Below are 15,620 nucleotides of genomic sequence, written 5' to 3' on the forward strand. Positions count from 1 at the left end.
AATTCCAATGATTTGATATTAAGCTGTATTGAATGCTTGCCCATTGTTGTAAATACAATTCTTCTCGTGTTGGATTTTATTTGTACTGGTGGCAAACAAAGTGCCTTGAAATTGAATCTGCAAAGGCAGAGAATATATTAAAGAATATTTTCATGCGAGTGCGTATTTGGGAGTATTTGTTAATAATAATTATATTCCGTGCCATAAGATTTCAGTCCTGGATACGCTCATGGTGCTTGTTAAAGATGGGTAGAAATATAACGGGATTGATAGTCATATGAGCCAATCAGTTTGCAAAATGAGGATAACGAAACAACTTTGTCCAATAGAATACGGCCTATGGGGAGGAGCTTGGTCTGACCAATAGGAATGCTCTATACTACAGCGGGTCATCCTACGTCCATGGAATCATCCTTTGTGGTTTTCTGTTGGGCGCCATTTTGATTAAAGTAATGTGAAAGGGGATTGTGGGCAATACTTTGCAAGATATTTTTCTGAATTTAAACAAATTTATACCTAAGTCGACTGACATTTGACAGAGACTAAGTCATCTGGGTACAGCGAAAATGGCTACGGGAGCAAACGCAACTCCTTTAGGGAAGTTGCACCCCAGTATTGGCGCTAAACGAGGATTTGACGCAGGGCCTGGTGCGGGGAACGGGCTGATGCCAACACCGGGGCCGCCCGCATCGTTTCCTTCGCTACAAGTTTTCCAGCCCTCGATGCCAAACCCATCTTTTCCGCAGTCACATCAGTTCAATCCGGGGACAAGTTTTTCGACCCAGGCTCAACAACAACCAGCTGCAGGGGTCGGAATGGCCAAACCAGGTAACTTAAAGTTAACCGAACGTACGCTAACGTTACAAGCATTTGGTACGGCATGAGTTAACGCTAGCCAGCTAACGTGGCTAAGTAACGTGGGCTACAGGCCCCACGTCAAGCCCTGGCCTTGCACGAAATGGAGACAGCCCAGCTAACGTTAACAAAAGAATGTTAGAGAGTAGCTAACGTTAATTAGCTCACTTAAGTTTGCATTAACGGGAGTTATCCTCTTCCAGTGTTAGACTGTGCACATATCACGGCTAATATTGAATTGGTGTACTAGTTTAATTGTGAAATGAATGCGTAAGGTTACACATCAACCAGTGAAACATTAACGTTAGCTTGCTGCACCGTGTTATGTTTCTTTGACAGAATGTCATGCCGAAATCGTTCTATATGTAACGCTAGTTATGTCAACCGTGTCAAGGGCTCAGTTGGGCATAGTTGCATTTTCTGAATCATAAGGATTGCACATGCGTACAATTTAGTAATCGATATACATGTCTCTTAGGTAACGTTAGTTGACGAGTTAAACAATAAATTATACTGCCACGAGGGCCCCGTGCTTAAGCATGCCAAAGGCTCCTATATTCAGTTCATTTTCTTGTGACTACCTGTGGGTCGTTACGTTATCTCTTCCCGTTTCCTGTTACCTCTACCGATGGGCAAGGTCACGTTGAGTAGCGCTTGGATTTACGTTCTTACGTTCATTCTGTAACGTTACGCATCGAAGCTACAGCCAACATGGATATTATCCCCCCGTTTCTCTCGGTAGATTTCGGTCAGAAGAAACAGAGGAAGAAGAGTCGCTGGAGCAGCGAGACTCCTGATCAGAAGACAGTCATACCGGGCATGCCCACTGTCATTCCCCCTGGACTGACCCGGGATCAAGAGAGAGCCTATATAGGTAAATTTGTAATAAATATCTCTAGTCAATTAAGGTTGCCATGTAAATTATAAATGCAGTTTTGTTTTCTAATATGTCTCATCAATTACATCTGTTTAAGGTTCTAGTTTTCTTACATGGTGCACACCAGTATTAATGTTAATCTTATGTCCTGTTTGCTGAATTCTCAACAGTTAGAGCTCTCTAAAGGCACCCACAGTTACTAAATAAAAAAAAACAATCACACTTCCAATGTGTTCAACAGTAGTTACTGTGTTACACAAAATGGGAAATGTTTTGCTCCAACTGTTGAGACAAAGCAATCACCAGTGAGCAATGATATAACTTGATGATGTAAAGTGTTAATTAAGGTTATTTCTCTTTAATGGAAGTAAAGTGGGTATGCTGTGGCAAGTGTTTCTGTGGTCTTTTGGTTTGCATACCATTGGGCAGCCATTAGCAAGAGGTGTTTGCGATAAATGATTAAACGCCACTGCTTGCTGCTGTCTGTCCTGAGTGGCAGGTCACTGCTCACTGTCTTGCTTGATCCCCTAAACATCATCAGTATTGTTCCTGTGCATGGAGGCGTTACTCATAATGTCCTAATATGCTAAATTGTGCTATTGTTTATATTGGTCTAAGTGTGAGCAATGCTGCTTTAATGGCAAATCAGTCCAACATATTTAAATTAAGGGACCCATAAAGTTCACCCCAAAACCAAAAATACATATTTTTCCTCTCAACCTGTAGTGCTGTTTATCCATCGAGATTGTTTTGGTCTGAGTTGCTGAGTTTTGGAGATATCAGCTGGAGAGATGTCTGCTATTTTGGAATATATTGGGACTATATGGCATTTGGCTTGTAGTGCTCAAAGAGCCAAAAAAGAAAAAAACACACATTTGAAAAACTCAACAGCAAAGTCTCCTTCCAGAAATCATGACCCAGTTACTCAAGGTAATCTACAGACCTTGTCGTGAGCAGTTTCATGTAGGAACTATCGGTAGAAAGAAAATAGTTCCTACATGAAACTGCTCACAACGAAGTCCGTATAGTTCAATTATATTTAAAAAATGCAGACATCTCTACGGCCGATATCTCCCAAAACTCGGCAACTCACACCAAAACAATCTAGATGGATAAACAGCACTACAGGTAAGAGGGAAAATGTGTATTTTTGGTTTTGGGGTGAGCTGTTGCTTTTTAAATTACTCAACCAGCTGATTTAGTGGGCATTGCAAATTGGGAAACACTTGATCACTATTATTGTGCTCTTAGTTTGGCCTGTTTATTTATATAAATAAGTTTCTAACCACAAATGCCTTCCAGCAGCAGTGTAGCACCAACATGCTGCCTTCACAGGCCCCCAATGGGGTTTCTGAAGCAGATAAGTCGTTTTGTCAATAACTGACAGCGTTATTGATGTTGTTCACTCATTGGTAATGGTTGTTGTTCTTTGGTATGTAAACATTCAGTTGTGCCCACCTTCCGTTGTCACACTTATCATTTCCTTTGCTTATTCAGTATATCCCCTTAAACAATCCAATGTAAGCGTTTTAAGATGAAATTGCTGTGAACCACAATTCACAGGGCCTGTATTCATCTCTATAATCCAGAGTAATTGTTTCAGTGTCCAGTGAATCTCTCTGTTTGGGGGGTATTTCATTACAACGTTCATGACGTGCATGGGATGACTGATTGATTTATTTTTTCATTGCCTTCTAAATATAAGAATTGCCTCTGTCACTGCAGACCCTCAGTGTTAGATCTGTGGAGTGCAAAGAGTGACTGTGATCACCTTTTTTGTTATTGAAAAGTGCAAAACAAATAGACCAATCAGTGATTTTTAGACCCGATGTGTCCTTAAAATGCCAAAGCCGTTAAACACAGTGTGCTGCAGTATGTGAAACCCTGTCTTCATGGAAGAAAACCACAGTTTAGTTTTGAAATATTAATGGTTTGGCAGGCATTTTTAGGAATCATGGTCTAGACATTTACTGATATGTTGCCATGTTTAATCATTGTCTGAGAAAAGCTTAGTTGTGTTTATGCTAACGTAAATTACCTCTAGAACATATTTATATTGGGTAATGTGTTGATGTCCTCAGATATGAGTAAGTGGTTTCATGCTTTTAGAGTCTTACCAGATGTTCATTTGATCTCCCTTTATTTAACAGACTCACCATTTGTCTTTACCTCAGTAATGTATGAGACAGTGCTCAAATGTGCAGAGCGTTGTCTCTCTGATGTTGTTGTGGTAACCACATTTCTCTCCATCCTTGTTTTTCTTTCCTAACCTGAATTCTTCCAGTCCAACTGCAGATTGAAGACCTGACTCGTAAACTGCGTACAGGAGACCTGGGAATCCCTGTTAACCCTGAGGACAGGTCGGAAAAAGATTAAACCCATGAACAGTAACATTTTCTCTACCTTCTTGACTTTTTGGAAGACAAATGTTGATTTTCAGTATGTATGTGGTTATTAGCCAAAATCTCAGATTGCATAGTTGATAGCTGGCAGATGTAGCATTTATTTAGCTATATCCTAAGTAAAGCGTTGTTTAAAATGTTTTCAAATTGTCAAAGCCTAGTGGTAGAGTAGTGTTGATCTACATTAATATATTTGTAAAGCTCTCAGACTGCTCATCATTCCATCAACAGTAAGCATGGTACATGTACATGGTTGTGCATTTACTGGTAGCTTTAGCAGTTTTTATATTTCTGCGTAGCTTGTTTTGAATTGGTAATGGTAAATTAGGTCTATTAATAATTTTTAAAGTAAAGATAGGTTTGGTAACCTACATGGTTACAGTTTTTAAAATTTGGTAGAGTAGTCGTCTTCCCCCCCCCATCCAATAAAATCTAAAATAAAGTTTTTTTTAGACCATCTCTAGTACTACAGCTTTTTTGAAAATTGGATGCATATATTTTTACCCAAGACAATTTATATATATATATCTGTCAACTGAAATTTTGAACAAAGTTGTACAATTAAACGTGATAGTCTCTTCTTCACTTCAACTACAAACAGTAGTTTGACTTAAAAAAAAACAAAAAAAAAACCTCAAGTCAAGGTCCACTTTCTGGCTTTTTTCTGAGGTTTCAATCAAACCTCATGGTCTTCCTCAGCAGAGGAAGTTTGCTCAGAGCCGAGAAACTACCATCCTTGAGTTGAGTATTTTGTTCAATGTGTTTCGCTTTTTCTATTATTTTTTTAATTTATTCATTTTTGTCAAACAAATATATACACTTATATGATCTCATTTTCAGAATGATGTAGTAAAAACAGTGTTGGGTAAAAAACAAATAGAAAGCAATAATCTAATTGAACATTTTGTAAGAGATAGTGTCCGAAGTGGAAGGGAGCCAGGGGGGAATGAGTGCTTGAGAAACCCACTCTATATAGGTCAATATATGTTGAGTTTTAGATGTATTCCAGCCCAGACAATTTAGCAAGTCACTGCCAGAACAAAGATAACTGTCTTGAATATTTGCATCTTTTTATTGAATTATTACTCATTTGACTTGACAGTTAAGTGGAGTCGTTGCTTCAAATTTAGCCTATTAGTATTTATGCATCATGGTTTCACCCACTGCTTGTTTGTGTGTCTGATGTAGAGTGCTGTGTGAATATATGAATACATATATGATGCATAATGTATAAAGATTTTCCTCTGAAACAGGTTTGGGTCAATATACCTTAATCTATGTAAACGTTTTTCTTTCTTTTTTTTCCACTGATTATTTAACATCTTGTTAGCTTTAAAGTTGAAGTAGTTCAGATGAATTGGCTCTTTTGGAAAAGTTAGTTGGTCACTTAAGGTTCACACAAGTCCCATCGATTGATATTGCCTTGCCTGACCTTTCTACTTACTGGATATTTTAACTTTTTGCCAGTGATGATTGAGCTCATGGCGTGTAGCCTACATCATAACATACCAGTGATTAATAGGTTTTTGTCCTGGACTTAAGAAATGGTTTGTCGCTGGTCATCTCTGGTTTTCCCGTAATGTGGCTTTAAACATTTCCACCCAGGGGGAGAGGGGGGTGTGTTCCAGTTTTCCCTCTGGAAGAAAACTTCCAGAAATGTATGTGTTATGGAAAAGCAGTGGCCATCTTATAACATAGTTTCCATAAGGATCTGTTCCCACAGGAAGTGGCTTGCTCTCAAGAGTGTGTGAAGTTGACCATTGTTAGCTAGAGTCCCTTTCGCCTGTACACTGTATAGAGTTTCTCTTCATAATCAGACATTTCCACAGCAACCAAAAAGTTGATTGCAGAGCTGCAGCACTCTTTTAAATCACTCCCTGATCTAGTGTGACAGAACCAACTGGGGCTGTTTCAGGTTGTCACCGTTGGAAGTTTGAAGCATAAAAGGAAAAAACCTTTTATTTTAAATTTTATTTTTTCTCACTATCACATGGACACAAATGTGGCTCTCTGATGGGAGAGCATAGGAAAAGGTGGATATCTAATCTTAATTCCTTTTCTCTAACCCAAATTACCCCACATCAACCTAACCCTTTTTCAAGCACAGAGCCTCCTTAACACAGCAACACAGGTTTTCAGCATCCAAGGGGAGGTACGGACCTCTTCCGCCACGTCAACACCAAGCAACTCTCAAAGCCAGCGTTTCTGTTTAGGATTACGGATTTTGCTTTGGTTTCTTTTTCTTACCTCCAACTTTCCTTTCTTGTAGGCCAACAATCCTGTATGCAGGTTTAGTTGTGGCCATGTATTTGTTTTTGGGTTGTTTTTTTTTTCTTTGTGGTTGATGCCCCTCCAGTGTACTGGGATAATTACCAGTGTACAGCTTTGGTTGCCCCCCCTTTTTTTTTTTACCCTGAATTGTTTAAAAGAATGGACCCTAGCCTTTGAAATGTCAGTGCAGAGTTCCTACATAATTTTCTTTTCTTTTTTAGTTTTGCTCTTGCACTGGCCATGAGTCACATAGTCTGAGAATTTTCTCAGTAGATCCAAATTTCCAAAACTATTTTTAAATTTAATATTGTTTCTAAGACATGTCACTACCCATTGATTCAAAATTCCCACTGAAGATTTGAAATTGTTATGGTCTTAGTTAGCTGTAGGGAGCCTGTGTGATTGTTAATGTCAGAGCTCCACTTCTAGAAAGGTATTGATGATGTCTTTTTTTGTCTTTTGTCTGCCATTTTCAGGTCTCCCTCTCCAGAGCCCATCTACAACAGCGAGGGCAAGAGGTTAAACACCCGCGAGTATCGCACACGAAAGAAGATTGAGGAGGAGCGCCACTCCCTCATCACTGAGATGGTTGGACTTAACCCTGACTTCAAGCCTCCTGCAGACTATAAGTATGATTTATTCATTTGTTTACCACTTACTGTTACCGTTTTGGGTTTTTTTTTTTTGCTATAGAGACACTCTGTGTTAATGTCTGTGGCCAGAGGCTGTCCTAGGTGACTGGGCAACCAATTTGTCCATGCAAGTTGTGAAATGATAATGATATTAGTCTGAAATCTGAAATTCTACAATTCAATTATATTTATATAGCGCCAATTCAAAACAGAAGTTATCTCATTGCACTCTTCCTATAGAGCAGGTCTAGACCGTACTCTTTAGAATATTATTTACAGAGACCCAACAAATCCCACCATGAGCAAGCACTTGGCGACAGTGGCAAGGAAAAACTTCCTTTAAGACGCTGAAACCTTGAGCAGAGCAAGACTCAATGGTGGGCGGCCATCCGCTGCTGCCGTGTTAGGTTTTGAGAGAGAGAATGCAAATACCACCTACAATAGTTTTAGTAGTCGTAAAATAGTAATAATGTAGTGGTAATAATAATAATAATAATAATAGGAATGACAGTCATAGGAATAATAATGACAATAGTAGTAACAGAGTCAATAACAACAACTGTAGTAGCAGTTGTCGAGCAGGAACACGGTGGCAGGTGGCCCACACCCACAGATCCAGACTCTGGAGGCAGAAATACCTGCTGAAAGCACAAGACTACGGGAGAGAGAAGATGTCGAGTTAGTAACATGCAGTAATGGGATAAAAATGCATACAATGTGAATATTCTACAAATTGGCTAGATATGTGAACAAAGAATCTTGCCACTTCTAGCCCTTTTCCAGGAAATTGTAACTTGTAGTCATTGTTATGGGTTCTGCTTTTTGATACTAAATGCAAGTTCCAGATGCATTTAGGGGTCACTAGCAGCGTTGTCAATTGTGATTGGCTGAACAGACAAGATGTCACATCACAACAAGAACAACTACAACAAATGCCACAGCAATAATCACCATTTTACTACTGCATCTGTATGGAGTAGGACAACCAATACTTAAAGGAGAACACAGCAAAATGTGATAGAAATTGATAACAATATCTGCATTTCTTCCCTTGCCTACCAAACAGCACAAAAAATGATTGTTCTGCTGTAGCCTTTTTAATGACATGTCAGAAACATGAATAATACAAGCACAGCTTCAAAAGCTTGTTTTAAAAGTTCAGATTATGGGAATCTCCAGGTTACTTGTTGTTAAGTCCCTGCAGTGGAAAAGGGCTAATGGACATTGATTTAAAGATCTATATTCTGTAATGATGATAATATATCCACAGTGGCTTTTAGGAGAATCAGAAAGCTGTTCATCGCTGCTAGTACATGTTTATCTTGTATGTGTTTCCCGCAGGCCTCCAGCCACCAGAGTCAACGACAAAGTTATGATCCCCCAAGATGAATACCCTGAAATCAACTTTGTCGGTCTGCTGATCGGGCCACGGTAAATTGGACATAATATTACTATTGTCTTGCGTGTTCTACATACTTTTAATAAGCAAGCAAGTAAGTACAGTTAAAAGTGAGTTTGGGTTCTCACTTTTTTCCTTTTTATGTTTTACCAGTGGTAATACACTGAAGAACATTGAGAAGGAGTGCTGCGCCAAGATCATGATCCGGGGTAAAGGTTCTGTGAAGGAGGGGAAGGTAGGCCGAAAGGATGGACAGATGCTGCCAGGGGAAGATGAGCCTCTGCATGCCCTGGTCACCGCCAACACAATGGAGAATGTCAAAAAAGCTGTGGAGCAGGTTAGATCACCTCAACTGTTCTTATGTATCATACTCGTATTGGAGGTTCCATCATTGCTCAGCTCTTTAAACTTAAGTGACCTGATGTGAGGATTTTTGATATCCGTTTATTGCTATATGTATTCATTGTGCCTTTGGGACTATAAACTATGTATAGTATATTAGTGGTGAGAAATTTGTGTCCACAGATTCGCAACATTCTGAAGCAAGGCATTGAGACACCTGAGGATCAGAATGACCTACGAAAGATGCAGCTAAGGGAGCTGGCCAGACTCAATGGCACATTGAGAGAAGATGACAACAGGTCGGTGTAACCAGTCTGACAGTGGTGGAGCTTTATGCTCAGTTCAATGTTGGAAGATCATTGGTGATGACTGTATGGGCACTGGAGATGGGACATGTAGGAGATAGTCCGTTATGCTCAGTTTAAGCTACAGAGCACCACCGAAGACAGAATGTTCCTGTTTGTCTCTGTAGGATCCTTCGTCCTTGGCAGAACTCTGAGCCACGCAGCATCACCAACACCACCCTCTGTACCAAGTGTGGTGGAGCAGGCCACATCTCCTCTGACTGCAAGTACACCAGGTGATGATCAGTTTACAAAATATAAGCTGAAAGTCTAATTAGTTTATGTAGTAAGTCTTTTTGTAACAATGTTTACTGTTTGGCTTTGTGTAGCTCATTCGCTGCCCACAGAGCGACAGGTGGCGAGCCTCCTCAGTCGGCCCAGGACAAGGCTCGTATGGACAAGGAGTATCTGTCCCTCATGGCTGAGTTGGGGGAGGCTCCAGTCCCCACATCTGTTGGAGGACACTCCAGCACCCATGGAGGAGCTCCTCGGGCCTCGGGACCCAACAATAACCAGCCACCACCGGTTAGTTGGCACACATGATCCCATACTCCTGTTGGTGTAGAAAATTGTCTTAAATGACTGATGACTGTTTGTGTGCAGCAGAACAGGCCACCTTGGATGAGCTCTGGTCCGACTGAGAACAGGAACTTCCATGGCATGCATGGAGGGCCCGGTGGCCATGGAGGGCCCCACAACTTCCCTCCCCCCATGCCCAACATGGGAGGCCCCCCGATGCCCCCCAACCCCAATGGCCTGCCTCCCCCCTGGATGCAGCCCCCTCCTCCTCCCATGGGCCAGGGTCCAGGCCCTCACGGACACCCCATGGGTAAGAGCTGACATTTGTGGGTTTTGTGGGAAATAAAATATTCGCGGTGCTCCTCAGTAATCTAACTCATCTTTCTGGATGTCATTTTAACCGTCGGGAAATTACAGGATGTGGTCTGTAATAGACATGGATATTCAGCAGGACAAACGCACTCCTTCTCTGAGTCAGAACTCAGGCAAATCTGAACACACAGACGTGAAACACACATTGAATCATTCAGTGTGAATTACACTTCCCGAGGATATCATTATCTCTGATGTCCACTGCGACTAAACGTCCATAAAACCACTTAAAAATCATAGAGAAAAAAACACTTCAGAACTTGCCTGAGAGTCATCAGGTTTTTAAGTTTTCTTCAGTATCAGTAATAGTTGCCTGTACATCCATGGGTACACTGCAAACAGGAGCTGCTAACATCAATTCTGCATACTTCTAACAGGGGCAATTTGCCATAATGTAAACAAATATAGGCTTGAAAAACTGTGGTCTAAAGAGAATAGCAGTACCTGTAGCTGACATCTCAACCGCCCATTTGATGAGCTCTCCTGATGGCATTAGTTTTTTCTGTCCTCATATTGGTTCCCAAATAGGCCTTTATGGTCGGTATCAGTGTGTTTCCATCTATCAGATTAGCAAAAGCATTTTTGACTCCATTTTCACACACAAGTCAAATTTCACACTGAGCTGGGACAGGACAAGCAGCTCTTCCCGCAGAAAAATCTCAGAGATCCACTTTAAAATACAAGGACGTCGTTCCGGATGGGATTTAAATTATAGGAGGACCAGCAAGTTTGCCGAAAATCATTAGGTAGTTGCGGCTGTAAGTATTACTGGGGTGGCGTGGAGGTGAAAAATTACCCACATATGAGCTCCGAGTGGCATTAAAATCGAGCTCACAGATACTGGAAAAAGATTTCAAGTGGAAGAAAGGAAACAGGCTTTACTTAAGAAGGTTATGTTACTGAGACACCATCATTCCTTCAAGCCCTGGAAAAGTCTTGAAATGCCACAGAATAGCAACCCTGTAATGAAAGCTTTCTGTTGCACAAGCTCCTTGTAAGTCCATGGTACATTTACTTACAAGTTTAGTATTATAAATTATACCAAATTCCAATCTGCACCAAAACCAAGGAGAATAAACTGTGGCACCAAAACTTAACTGTGGAAGGAAATGTTTTGACTTTTGGTTTCCTTGCAGGTCTGCTGCCACCTCCAATGGGCATGATGCCGCCTCCACCTCCTCCCCCCAGCAACCAGCCGCCTCCTCCCCTTCTGGGCCCCTGCCACCATGGCAACAACAGGCTCCACCTCCCCCTCCAACCAGCAGCATGGCAACCAGTACACCGCTGCCCTGGCAACAGAGTAAGACCACACAAAATCTGTATCCAAATCCATTCCGTCATTCACTACTCAATGTACACACAGTTCTGTCCTCTACACAGAACTGTGATGGTAGACAATTTAGACACTACTCAGGCAATTTTTTACTTTTTAAATTGCATTGTGGGTTACCAAGTCAAATATATAGGCTGTAATATTTTTTACTAAACATTGTGAACACACAAAATACACTTTCACTTTGTTGTTTTGCATAAAGTGCTGCCCAGAGTATTGGGGCTTGTGTCCACCAAAGCTGAAAACGCCAGGCCCTCTTCTGAAAACACCCAGCTGGGGAGCTCATTTTTTCAGCTGAGACGCTTTGGTTGCTATGATACGGAATATCCATAGAATCGACTCTAGCTGACTGCTGCTTACCTGATAAACCCATGGCGAACGAAATGATCCTCCAAGCATTCTTTTTCATATTGATATTGTGTTAACCAGCAGTATTAATTTCTCCTCCGTTGTTGTCATCGTTCAGCGCTTGTAGGCTACATGTGACAGTTGGTCTTTGTGGTATTTGGCCCGCCCCTCCTCCACTGTGATTGAACGGCTGGGTAAAAAGTGACAGTGACAAGCGCAGCCAAAGTTGAACTTTTTTTTTTTTCCAACTCTCGGCAACCAGAAAAAAAAACCGCGGAGTGCTCAGCATAAAATAGACCCTCAGCGCCTCGTTGTGCTCCTGCTGTTTGTAGCATAGTGAATATATGTGGCGCTCCCATTGCAAACAATACAAAAAATACACTGGCCTCAGGAAAAAAACACTTTGATGGACACACGGCCTTAAGCACTGACAATTTGTGTGACCCAAATACCAAATGTTTCCGTCAGAAGAATAATCAGCTGTGTTATTTGTATTTTTGACCTAATTAACTGCAGCTTGGTCATCACAAAAGTTAAAGTCAGGGCAGGTCAGCTGGCTCTCCTATGTTTTTGCACGCATGAAAACTCGTCATTAGATGATGTCACATATTGAGAGATCAAGTTTGTGGTTTCTTCTATGAGTTTACATGGTCTGTTACCATATTTCCAGTTAATAGTTACTTCTGGGCAAATGGTTTGTTAATAAGACACACAATATCACGGTTTCTGTGGAGACCCATGGAGCACATATCACAGTAGTGATTTATCATTGAAGTCATAATTTGTTGTGTATGTTATAGTGTGAGGTGACAGTGTGAATGTTTTGATGACAGTAAAGAGTTAACCTCCAACTGCCCCCCCCCCGCAGATACCACCACCACGTCCAGCCCTGGCACCGGCACCCTGCCTCCATGGCAGCAGCCCCAGCAGCCCGCAGCCTCCGGAGCCCAGCCCCCACCACCCATGGGTACCCCATCCATGGTGCCGCCTCCTCCGGGTGTCCAGCCCCCATTACCCCCAGGCGCCCCTCCTCCTCCCCTCCACCACCTCCAGGCTCAACCGGCATGATGTATGCCCCGCCGCCCCCGCCACCCATTGACCCTTCCAACTTTGTCACCATGATGGGGATGGCAGTACCGGGCATGCCCCCTTCGGCATGCCTCCTGCCCCCCCACCTCCTCCACCCCAGAATTAACCCTACCACAGAAGAATCGTCCTCCCGCAAAGAGTTTCCACCCTGCAGCACATCGTGGATGTGTGCTCAAAGAAAAAAATATAACCAGTGCTTTATTTTTTATTGATCCTTGATATTGTGAAGACATCTCTGAAACAATGAAAGGCTGTCAGTTCAATTTGTAAAGTTGCGTAACTTAATTAGGTATTTTTCCTGTTTTTAAAGTTTGTATTAACACAAAGCTCCTTGTGTGCATACAAACACTGTTGCTTTCTGGCACATGTTCTGCATTGCTACCGTAGTTTGTCACGTTACTTGTATACCAAATAAACTGCTCAAATAGCCTGCCGGAAGTTTAATTTATGCTGCTCTACAGCCTCATCACTTCAACTGTTCAATTCAGACCTAAAGACTTAACTATTATTGGATTTAATATGTTGAAGTACAACTTGCATGATCCATTGTAAACGCCTCACTCACAAATTTGTACTCCTGTCCTGTTCCGTATGTTGGCTTAGAATTGAATTGAATAAGATTTAATATTTTTGTAATAACGAGATGTGATGTGTTTCTTAGTTCTGTCAGAAAACCTTTTTGTAGTACTGTTAGATTGTTTTCCAGAAATTCCCAGGGTTTTAATTGTTTTTTCTTTTGTTAGTTGCCTGCGTCTCAGTTGTGACATTGAGTTTGAAAAGGGGGGATTGGATGCTGCGAATCTGATATATCCTTGTTTTTCTGCATCTCTCTGCTCTGATAAGACGCTGTGTGCAGTGTTTGTGTTACTTTTGCAAGGACAAAAATATCAGTTTTGTCTATCGAGTTATTAGAGAAGAAAAATTTTAGTTTTACTCTGTTTCTGGAATCAGTCTGTGTTATGGCGCTAGCCTGAATGAATAGCTGTTGAAATCTTGCTTGGTTTAGCATTAAACTGATCCATTTCACCTTTTTGCCGTTGAGTACAGATTGGTTTCTCCTTTCATGGATGTGAGACCCTTTGTGTCAGAATGCTGGCCAAGAGTTCCCCCTCCTCCAGGCAAGGCCTTGTTGGCTGTCTCATTCAAATGTGTTACATAACCTGGTTTTGTCAAGGGTGTCTGCTGCCTCACAAACTCCATGAAGCCACACTTGGTTAGAATGAGTCATTAAAGTCTATGTACAGTTGTATGGGATGTCTGCTCATGTCCTCCATTACTGACATTCACTGCAGACTTTTTTCATGCTCGTTATAGAAATGTGTAGGTTTTATGTTCTCTGCATCACTGCAGGACAGAAGCAACAAAGTCCCTATTGATCCATATTAAATCTAAATAGTTTTTTCATAGTTACTCTTGTTTTGGCAACATAAACCAATGAATGGTATCACATTGAAACACTGTCATTTCTGCGTTAGTTTCTACCTGTGCAGCTAAATACTTAAATCAAGCCTGCAGACAAGTGAGGCAAAAAGTAAAGCAAGTGAAACTGGAAACTGAATTTTCTTTTCTAAGAAACACTTGTGGAAGTGTTATGTTGCAGCCCACTGAGCAGTTTTCCGTTGATGTGAACTTTAAAAGACGTTTGAGTACAGGGTGTCCGCGGGGGCTTAAACAGGATTCAAAGTTGATGAATGAATTTAGCTACAATGAAGGCCCTTAAAACGTATTAAAAAGCCTTAAGGGCCATGTTCAGAGGTATTCAATTGTGTAGCTTGTTTTCAGCATGTATCAGGGATGTGAGTTTTCCGGATTAATACAGAATTCCGGACTTTCCGACCTGAAAATGTGGCCCACGTGAATCACGCAGATTCAGATCCGTTAAAAGAAAAATTGTGGCCGCGCTAGTTTCTCTGTCCTCTGCGTGTTTGACCGAGGGCCGGGCTCCGCTGCTACACACACACACACACACACACACACACACACACACACACACAGAGCAGAGGCCGCGGTGGAGACAGCGAAGGTACCGTTTTACTCCAGTTGACAACAGCTCGAGGAAAAAGCGACTTTCCACCTGCTTTGTCCGCACTTGTTACAACCACAGCCGCGCGTTAAGCTAATAGCGCGTTGTTAGAACAAGCTAACATGAAAGCTGTCCGCAGTTTCTCTGCCTGCAGCAGAGGGAGGAGGACTGGCGCTCTCTGAGGTCTGCTGCTCCATTCTTTCTAAACTTCACTCAGCATTCGGAGGCCAGGAATATTAGGCTTATTTTACTGACATTTTAGATTTGTCTCCAGTGGGATAGTATTGAGAGTATAGAGTGACTTTGCTGTTGTGAACTTTACTGTTGCTGCTCTAGAAACAATATTTATATTTAAAATATAAATCAATTCTTATCTTGTTCTGAATGTATTCTTTTAAAAAAAATAATCATTTAAAAGAAAACCCAATTCTCTTGTTATGGAAAAGAACTGGTAAGAGTACTGATAAAGAGTATGGATAAGATAAAGATACAACCCTCAGGATCCCCACCCCTGCAGCTGGTCTAAAACCGGGTTATACGTAGCCCAAAGAATCCTGGTCTATATCAGACCATATCACTTGACCACAGTTATGTATTTAGGTCACTTGCTGAGCAAACTGTCCACCAAGACCATGAGATGGTTGAAAGGCCCGGAAAAAGCTAGTAGCTTTAAGTGGACCTTGAGTTACGATTTTTCGTGTTCGTTAGACTTCCATACTTAGGCCATGGGATGAAAAAACCCAATTTGCTTGATGAAGACGTTGAGGTTGTTGTAGAAAGCTCCACAGAATGATAGTAAATTGACCTTGGATTA

General features: G+C 41.5%; 1 protein-coding gene across 1 annotated transcript; it reads left to right on the plus strand.

Moving 5' to 3' along the window:
- The first annotated feature begins 388 nt into the window (after positions 1 to 388).
- LOC122870773 (splicing factor 1-like) lies at positions 389 to 13,815 on the plus strand. Its single transcript, XM_044185222.1, is given in 15 exon segments — positions 389 to 828; positions 1,598 to 1,729; positions 4,017 to 4,092; positions 6,882 to 7,034; positions 8,379 to 8,468; positions 8,590 to 8,773; positions 8,962 to 9,077; positions 9,251 to 9,358; positions 9,452 to 9,647; positions 9,726 to 9,951; positions 11,150 to 11,215; positions 11,218 to 11,313; positions 12,563 to 12,727; positions 12,730 to 12,843; positions 12,846 to 13,815. Coding segments are annotated over 15 exon segments (2,028 nt in total). The 5' UTR covers positions 389 to 566; the 3' UTR covers positions 12,890 to 13,815.
- The last annotated feature ends 1,805 nt before the right edge of the window (positions 13,816 to 15,620 follow it).

This window comes from Siniperca chuatsi, linkage group LG22 (genome assembly GCF_020085105.1).
Source record: "Siniperca chuatsi isolate FFG_IHB_CAS linkage group LG22, ASM2008510v1, whole genome shotgun sequence".
Taxonomy (NCBI): Eukaryota; Metazoa; Chordata; class Actinopteri; order Centrarchiformes; family Sinipercidae; genus Siniperca; species Siniperca chuatsi.